The sequence below is a fragment of the Primulina huaijiensis genome, chromosome 16, assembly GCF_012295235.1.
Source record: "Primulina huaijiensis isolate GDHJ02 chromosome 16, ASM1229523v2, whole genome shotgun sequence".
NCBI lineage: Eukaryota > Viridiplantae > Streptophyta > Magnoliopsida > Lamiales > Gesneriaceae > Primulina > Primulina huaijiensis.
The window spans coordinates 15118377-15127579 of record NC_133321.1 but is presented as its reverse complement, the minus strand read 5'-3'; the positions used below and the strand labels follow the sequence as shown (position 1 = coordinate 15127579).

The following is a 9203-nucleotide window of genomic DNA, read 5'->3' as shown; positions in this document are numbered from 1 at the left end:
ATGGTACGAAATCATCTTTCATTGGTCTAATCTCAAATAATTGCTCCAAGTTTCACCTCGTGATTATTACATATTTTTTACTTTATTCAAATATTTTGAAGTAGCAATATATACATTCTTCTCATTGAAATTTATATACTAAATAAGATAATTTTTAATTTATCTATTTTCAATGAAAAAATTTAAAATCATATATTTTATTTTTGGTTGTAAATGAAATTAAAATGAAGCAAATAAAGTAAATAATTTTTTTAATGTGATCAAACAATTATCGTACTTCACGGGCTATGAAAATTTTTTTTTTAAACAATATTGTATTTATACAATTAGATACTCGTATGAACGTGTATGACAATAGTTTCAAAAACCTAAGGTTCAAGATTAATTAAACTCAAAATCAAAACAATATATAGCTCGGATACTGTTCCAATTCAATTTTCTAACATTTTCGGCAATGATATGAAATAAAATTTATTATTTTAAATTTAAAGAAAAAAATAATATCAAATAATTAAGATATTTATTTCAAACATTATTATCAAATTATCATCCATCTTAACAAATAAGGTTTTTCTTCTTGATAAACTATTTATATATATAGACTTATTAAAAAAATTTATTTTAAATTATAATTTTCAAAATGAAAAATCTAAAATATTTATATAAATTTATATCATATTTTAACAAATATATTCAGATATCTCTCGTTATATTCAACAAAACATATGATATTTTTCAATATACTGCATAATGTTCAGAGATTTATATTTATTTCCTTTTTATTATAGCATATTAATTGATTTTAAATATTTATTTTTTCGATTTTATGCTGAATTATTTAAACCACTGCGTTCAATTTAGAAAATTATGTTGTAAACTATTCATTCCAATTATTTTTAACAATCGTGCTTATAATTAATTCCACGTTCTTCCAATTCTCAACTACTTTATTTTTTCTTTTTATCCCTAATCCTCAATTTCACCAAATCACACGATCATGTTAATTAACAGAGTTAATAAATTAAATTATGAAATCATTTAAAGTCACCATTATACATTAGACCTCAAATAGATCTAATTAGGTCGATGAACCTTTTTATTATTATTAAAAAATATTCTATTTTTTTGTGGAATGTTAGTGTTATATCCTCAGGTTTGAATGAACCTAATAATTAAATAATTAGGTCAATGAACCTAATACAGATCTAATTTTAACTTTTGTTTTATCTTTATTTTTCTTATACGTTTGATTGTCATTTTTCGATTTTTTTTTATAGAAATGTTTCAAATAAAAAAAAAAGTTGATCAATGTCATTTTTCAAAGGATATTTTGTAGCAATTATTTCATATTTATCGTCGCTTTAAAAAAATTGTTAACTCGTGTGAGATTAGGATACGAAAGTTGGTAATTATGATGAGATTATAAGGATAGACTTATTATAACGAACTTAAAATGTTTTCTAATGTTAATTAATTACTGAGATAAAATTTAAATAAATTTATCATTTTTATCGAATTGAGATGGAAAAAGACAATTTAGTCATGTATTATTACATGTATATTTTTTTTGTAAATCCAACGTTGTTTGAGCCAGTAAGAAATGCAAGAGGTTTTTTTTTTTGGGTCATTATAATAAATGCATGTGCTTAATTTAGTACCATTAATTAGTTATTCTGTTTTTCAACCAAAATTAGACTAATGACATCAATTATACAGAATTAGGACTGAAGCATCAATTAGAAAATAATTTATCAGAAATAAATCAATAAAAAAATAAAGTCAATCCATTCTGTCATTTTTTATTTTCTCCCATTTCCATTATAAATTTGTAGCTGAATTAGTGGTCTTTCCAAGCCTTCACCGACTGCACTAAATATTTATTCAAGAAAAGCAGATTCCATAAAACTTGTGCTAGCTAAGAAATGGAGTCATTTGGAGCTTTTCTTGATTCTGAGTCTTTGCTTTATAAAGACTTTTTCTCCAATCATGTTCAAATCCCATCAAGCTTTCTGGCGGAAAATATGGCTCAAATGGATGATAGTATATTTTTCTCATCTGACACTGATTTTAGTTGTGTTCCACAAGAAAATGGCAACTGCAGCGAATTTGGTGCCTTTTTACTCGATCATGGCTATGGAAATTTGGATTCTAACGGTGTTGATTTTCTTAATGATGAATCCGTCCCATTTTATCCGACGGATTGCGAAAACGATAACTTAACGGTGCCGGTTTTTTCTGATGCAATGATGGAGGATATTCTCCAATTGAGTAATGCAGGAAAAATCCAGGCTATGGTATCCGGCGATACTTACGAAGAAATGCAGCTCAAGAGGAAATATGAAACAACAAGAATTCAGACTGATCAGTGTAAGGGGTACGAAATCCAATCGCCTGAAGATAAATCTCACGATAATTCATCCCAAAGTCCTAAGAAGAAATCTCGGGTTTCAAAAGACGTGAGTATGAGAAAGACAAACTTCTCTTTTCCAACAATGATCAAATTATATAATTTCTTGTTCCATACACCTGATTCCATGGATTAATTGCGATTCTTGATAACGATACAGCAAAACAAGAGAAACACTCGCTCTAAAAAGAACAAGAAAGTCGTCCCAATCAGCAATATTGATGCCGAAGAAGAGAACATTGCTGCTTTAACAAATGGACGACGACAAAGTTCAAGCAGTTTCAGCTCTGAGGATAATCACTCTAATGCTTCTCAAGATCACGACGCAGCGTCGAACTCGGAGCTGAAAAACTCAAAAGGGAAAGCGAGAGCTAACCGAGGGTCGGCAACCGATCCTCAAAGCCTTTATGCTAGGGTAAAGACTCAAAAAAAAAAAAAAAAAAAANAGATTCTAAGTTCTAGTTAAATTTGTTAAGTAAGTACACTGATTTTTCATAATCTCTTTTTGTGATTTTCAGAAAAGAAGAGAAAGAATTAATGAGAGATTGAGGATCTTGCAAAATCTTGTCCCAAATGGAACAAAGGTAAAATATTATCTTAAACATTAAGTAAACAACCAACATTTGATATGATCATCGGTCTGATTTTTCCATGGGGTTGCATTAGGTCGATATCAGCACAATGCTGGAAGGGGCCGTTCACTACGTGAAATTTTTGCAACTTCAAATCAAGGTATAAATTTTTAGACCGAATGACTCAAAATTTTAGTATTCTGCACATGTTCGATCATTCCGAAAATTCAGATTTTCACATACAAAATTCTTCGATTTGCTCTGATCATATGACAAGGTTGTGAAATGAAAACTAAGTCAATGTACTGTATGTTTGCAGTTGCTAAGCTCGGATGATCTATGGATGTATGCTCCAATTGCTTACAATGGAATGAACATCGGCCTCTTTGACAACATTTCTCCAAATCTATGGTCTTAATCATAATCGAAGGCCTTTCACTGCTAATCTTTTGCTTAAATTCAAAGCAAAATGCTGACTTGTAACCGAATGAGGCGATTCGAATTTCGATTTTGAGGATTAATCTCTTTTTTTTTTTTTTTTGTATATTAACAACATAATGTTGAAAAATTATTTAAAAATGTGAAAAATATTTGTGTTGAAAATGTGAATGTTGAATGTTGAAAATTAGGTAAAATTAGGTGTTGAGTATTGAAAATTAGTGTGTGATGATGTAGGTAATGATGTATTTTATTTTTGGGTTATTTGTAAAAATTTTTTATAAATAGATCTCTCATTTGTGAAGAAAATCACAATCGAGTTGAGAGAAAAATATTATAAAGTGGGTAGTGTGATAATTTTGAGAGTTTGAGATTTTTACTTTTTACCGTAAATTTTTACTTTTTCACAACACATAATACATATTTGAAAAATAAAATTATTTGGTTCGCATAATTGACGAAATTTCTGTGCTATACCATTTATAATTAATTCCGGGCTGATTGATTGTATATCGATCTGGGTAGATTTTCTAGAGGCTGGATTTTGGTAGCCTGAATTAATAAGTTTGGATTTGGATCGAGAGAATAATTCATCTAAATTAAATATTTGGCCCTAAATTTAATTGCTGAAGATGAAAATGTAATCTACGAGCCATTAATCACTTAGTCTTTATATCAAATTTTTAGTATTTATTTTCTCTCTTTAATCGAGATATTTTCCTTCATACTATTCTTAAAATAAATCTATTGTGAAACGATATCACGAATTTTTATCTATGAGACGGATCGACCCTACCGATATTCACAATAAAAAGTAATACTCTTAGCATAAAAAGTAATATTTTTACATAGATAACCCAAATAAGAGATCTGTCTCACAAAATATGACCGTGAAAACGTCTAACACAAGTTTTTTTCATATTCTTATTGTCGAGGCAGTTAAAAATTTTAAACAAAACAGAGGAAATGGGTCCCACCCAATCCATTTGACAAAAAAAAGCAGAAGACAAAACGTGAATATCATCACGTGATAATCACGTGATATTCCTTATCTCTCCAAAAAGAAAACAAAAATAACAGAACAAGAGAAATCCATTATAATACTTCAGTGTCTACTTATTCGCCACGTGTCATAATTTTATTCCCCCACTCCCCCAAAGTTTATTAATTAATTATCTAGGCAGCGCCTGCCGGAGCACTTGCGCCAGCAGATTAGGGGCGGAGAGATGGGGGAGATGGCCTTCAATATTTAGCGGATGAACGGTGGTCCGACCCCCCAGGTGATCCTTCATGTAGTACGCCACCGTCTCCGGGACTGATACGTCTTTCGCCGTCTGGATTATGGAGCACGGCACCTTCATCAGTCCTAGTACTCCTCGGAAGTCGCTGTTGAATACTACCCGTGAGACGAACAGTGTTATGTCCGGCCGCATGTTGAACAGCGTGCGGCTGAACTCGCGGACAGCCACCGGCACGTCCGCCCCCACCGATAGCGGCGCGAACCCGTTGACCCACGCCTCATAGTTCGACTCCATGGCGGAGAATACCTTCTCGATCTCGCCTTGCTCGAATCCTCCGTTGTAGTCTTTATCGTTCAAGAACCTGGAAATCGATTCCCGTTTAAGAATAGGATAAAAATCACTATTCATCATTAGTAACTATGAATCAAAATCAATCAATTTGGTCGAACAGTACTTGCTGATTATGTTTTGACTAAATTGTGATTATATCTGGCGAAACTAATCCAGTTTATTTGGATTTGGGAATAGATTCGAAATCAATCAAAACCAACAGTGAAATAGCTAGATTCCAGGTTGGCCCAAATTTCGGATTTGGAATTTGCGTTGATCAAAGTGCGTACCTAGGGGAGGCTCCGATGAGAATCAGCTTGATGAACAGCTCAGGCCGGCGAATGGCAGCGAGAATCCCGATCATGCCGGAGACCGAGTGGCCAACATAGGTGCAGCGCTGCACGCCGATGGAATCAAGGATATGGATTAAGTCGTCAACGTAGGCATCCAAAGTGGTGTACCGACCGAAATCGAAGCAATCGGGGTTGACGCTGCCGGCGCACACCAAGTCATACAGAACCACGCGGTGGTCCCGCACAAGGAACGGCAGAATGCGTTGCCACGCCGATTGATCGGTGCCGAATCCGTGAGCCAGCACCAAAATCTTCTCGCCGGAACCCACTACTCGCACGTTCAAGGCCTCCAACAAACTGTGTCCCATTTCTTTTTTCTTCGAAGAAAATGAAATAACAAGAAATCAGATCATATGTTTGAGGGAGTTTCTTGTAATAATTGTACAATGTTTTAGGTCTTATGATGTTTTGGTGCGTGCCTATTTATATTGCTTATATTCATCATTTTTACTTCTTTTCCCAGATTAAAAAAAAACATTTTATTTGTAAGTTTTTGGACAAATTTAATCTATAATTTATGTCAAATTTTTTGTTGTAGCTTCAATCTTGATATATTATTTGATAGAGATGGCTTTGGATTTTAGGATCCATTTCATCCACTATGTACCACATAAATTTCTGAAAGGGAATAAGGAAAGAGAGCCCTTTTCATTCTATGATTTGAGTCAATACAAGAAAAAATCCAATCATGAATTTCATCTAAAAAGAGTGGAGTAGGTCTATTGTGAGATTATCTCACTAACCTTTATCTATGACACTGACCAATCTTACCGATATTCACAATAAAAAGTAATATTCTTAGTATAAAAAGTAATATTTTTTCATGGATGACACAAATAAGATATCTGTTTCACAAAATACGACATGTAAGACCGTCTCACATAAATTTTTGCGAAAAGAGAGATTCAAAAAATTGATTATATATATAAAATATTATATATATTCATTAATTATCGGTGGAGGAGATCCTATTGAATACATATTGGGGTTTGGACACTTCAATTGGTAATTGAGCCCGGACCTTGTAATTTTTGGACTACTAGAAGCATTAGTAATTGGTTCTTGGATGGTGTTGTATCCAAAAGCAAAATATAAGGTAATGTTTCAGTTGATTTTCGGATCCTTGTAATTTTTTGTCAAGTTTCTCAAAAGCACATCAGAGAGATGGAAAAAAGTTAAAGAGGGTTGCTCCAATGGTCTATATCTATATATTGAATCAGAAAAAAAATAACTTTTTTTGGTACATTAAATTATTTTAGTTTGAGTTCTGAGTCATTAAATATTTAAAAGTTGGTTTTCATGTATTAATTTTTAGTTTTCGACTATTTTAGTCTAATTGCTAATGTGATATGACACGTTAACAATTTTTGATGTCATGTCAACAATTCAATGTTCCACTTCGATATTTTATGGTGTCACATAAGTATTTTTTTATATCAAGTAAAAACTCGATGAAATAAGATAGAAAAAATCAAAATTTTGTGCACTAAAACCAAAATTTGAATATTTATAAATAGATAAAAAATATATTTTCCCTCGAAAAAGAGTGGCATGAAGTGGGATATACGATTTTTTGGTATATATATCATTCATTAATCACTTCTAATAGACATTAATTTTGTTGACTTATGAATATATACATCTACCATTATATATAACTTAGGGTAGAACGCATATCGTGAAAATATTAAAAACATTAACATTTCGTTTTATATATCTACCCTTAAGTTGACTTGTGAATACATCTACCCTTATTTTATATCCTTTTTTAATACATTTTTTATGGTAATAGTCTTTTAATATAATTAAATATTAAGAATTGTCAAGTTGTTTGTTACAAGATTTACCACCAAAAAAAAATCAATTTTGTGATATATCTTACCTAAACAAATCTGGCCTATAAAAAATTTATATGCCAAAAATATTATTTTTCACTCGATAGATCTATCTCATGTATATAATATATATGTGAAACCGTATCACAGAAGACATGCTCTATGTTATTACTATATATGAAAAATGCCAAAAAAAAGAAGAAGAAATATTTCTCGATTTCTCATTAAAATATGAGTAATCTTCATGTGAGACGGTCTCAATGACGTCATCTATGCTTAAAGTGAAAGTTAATATTTTTGACATATAAATTAATATCTTTTATTGTTTATATCAGGGATATCTGTCTCACAAAAGCGACATTTGAGACGACTTCATATGAATTTTTGTGTATATATATATATATATATAAATTTATATATATACTAATATGATGGTATTTTTTTTTAGTGTTTGGTAATTGGAGATAATGAATGATAAGATGTGTTAGGATAAAATGATGTGAATGATAAATAATGTTAGTAAAGTATTAAAAAGCAATAATCTCTAATCCTTAGCAAATACCATAAAGTCAGGTTATGTTTGGTGGGTCGATAATCAGATCTTATCAAATGTTTGGTGGTAATTTTATGTATTAATTATTTATAGCACATCAATTATGTAATTAATTATCATCTTATCCTAAATTTAATCAATCAAACCAATAATATTAATTAATTTAATATATTCAACATCATCCTCAAATATTTAAACACAAAAATTTTATGAGATAAATCTCTAATTCGACTTTACCCATCATGAAAACTTTTATGAAGATCATACTAATGAAAACTATAAAAACAATTAAATCATACGAGTACGTGAAAACTAACGTAAATAAAGATCGAAGGCAAACATGGTTGGAGAGTCAAATTGGATGGGACATACATATACATGTAAAGGAAAAGAAAAGAAATAAACGTACATGGTCCCATTTATATAAATCCAACTAAGTTAATGCCAATCGATTCCTATCCAAATTCATCATCATCTAAAAACCAATGTGGGGTTTGGGTTTGGTTGTGGAATCTACACATAGTGAGTGGGTAATGATAAGTAGAAAAGAAAGTAGGGACATTATATTGTGTTGAAAGAATCAGATTCAAATGGAATGTACATATTATGTACTCTTCTGGGGTCCCTCTTTTTCTCGTTGCCGCATATGCTACATGTCCTTCCCCTTTGCTCTAAATTTACATGATGCAAATTGAGATTAAGTGTTGAAATACCAATTTTGTTTGTCATATTTGGATACGAGAATACCGATAAGACAACGACAATTCTTTATTTCTTTTTTTTTTTTTTTATTTTTATAGTTACGGAAAACTGCAAAATTAGTCATATATCTTGACATGTTTTAAGTTTAATTTTCTTCGATGGTCTGTTTGTGATTAGTTTAATAAGTTTGGGTTTTTTTCCCTTTATTTTTTTTTTGACATGGTGTCGAATATATCAAATAGCATATCAACAATATCTAAGTGTCATGTTATTAACATGGTCTCTATTATTAAATATGTGAGTATTGTTGGAATTTTTTAGGCTTATTGAAGAGAAATTAGCGGGAAAAAAAAAAAGACAAAGAAAACTCGAACGAAAAAACGGGGATGAAACTTGCTCCTAAAAGTTGCCTGAGAATTTCTCAAGCAGCAGGGGAGGTGTCGGATGCGGTCTGGAGAATAAAAATCGTATGCAAGGCTCCAGAGCACCCCCAACGCCTCATGAACTGCTTGGTTTCTGTAGACATTGAAGGCTGGCGCTGTGGCGTCCATTATAGGTGCCCAAGCACTGGCGTGGAAAATATATACAGCCCGTAGGCAAGGCACCGAAGCCGCCCAGCGCTACATAGCCCAGGTCAAAAAGGGGGCTCCTAGGTGTCCAAAATGTGATGCCTAGGCGTCAGAAGTGCTATTTAGAAACTATATGGGTTTTCATAGATCAATGCATTCAAAATAATGTCTTTTGATTTTTTCATCAGACTTGTAAAACAAAA

General features: G+C 31.6%; 2 protein-coding genes across 2 annotated transcripts; one reads left to right on the top strand and one right to left on the bottom strand.

The window, feature by feature from the left end:
- Nucleotides 1-1922: 1922 nt before the first annotated feature.
- Nucleotides 1923-3461, top strand: LOC140961063 (uncharacterized). Its single transcript, XM_073419381.1, has 5 exons — nucleotides 1923-2456; nucleotides 2568-2822; nucleotides 2926-2991; nucleotides 3074-3139; nucleotides 3299-3461. The coding sequence occupies exons 1-5, from the start codon at nucleotides 1923-1925 to the stop codon at nucleotides 3395-3397; spliced, it is 1020 nt and encodes a 339-aa protein (XP_073275482.1). The 3' UTR covers nucleotides 3398-3461.
- A 970-nt stretch (nucleotides 3462-4431) lies between these two features.
- Nucleotides 4432-5758, bottom strand: LOC140962105 (probable strigolactone esterase DAD2). Its single transcript, XM_073420969.1, has 2 exons — nucleotides 5279-5758; nucleotides 4432-5019 (listed from the first exon to the last, which is right to left on the bottom strand). Exons 1-2 carry the CDS (start codon nucleotides 5647-5649, stop codon nucleotides 4590-4592), a joined length of 801 nt encoding a protein of 266 aa, XP_073277070.1. The 5' UTR covers nucleotides 5650-5758; the 3' UTR covers nucleotides 4432-4589.
- Nucleotides 5759-9203: the final 3445 nt, after the last annotated feature.

What these genes read in the sequence shown, in the direction of transcription:
- LOC140961063 (XM_073419381.1), top strand. Translation starts at nt 1,923, where the DNA reads ATGGAGTCATTTGGAGCTTTTCTTGATTCTGAGTCTTTGCTTTATAAA. An exon ending in AATCTCGGGTTTCAAAAGAC is followed by an intron (nt 2,457 to 2,567) that starts GTGAGTATGAGA and finishes ATAACGATACAG; the next exon opens with CAAAACAAGAGAAACACTCG. An exon ending in CTCAAAGCCTTTATGCTAGG is followed by an intron (nt 2,823 to 2,925) that starts GTAAAGACTCAA and finishes TGTGATTTTCAG; the next exon opens with AAAAGAAGAGAAAGAATTAA.
- LOC140962105 (XM_073420969.1), bottom strand. Translation starts at nt 5,649, where the DNA reads ATGGGACACAGTTTGTTGGAGGCCTTGAACGTGCGAGTAGTGGGTTCC. An exon ending in CTCATCGGAGCCTCCCCTAG is followed by an intron (nt 5,020 to 5,278) that starts GTACGCACTTTG and finishes ATCGATTTCCAG; the next exon opens with GTTCTTGAACGATAAAGACT.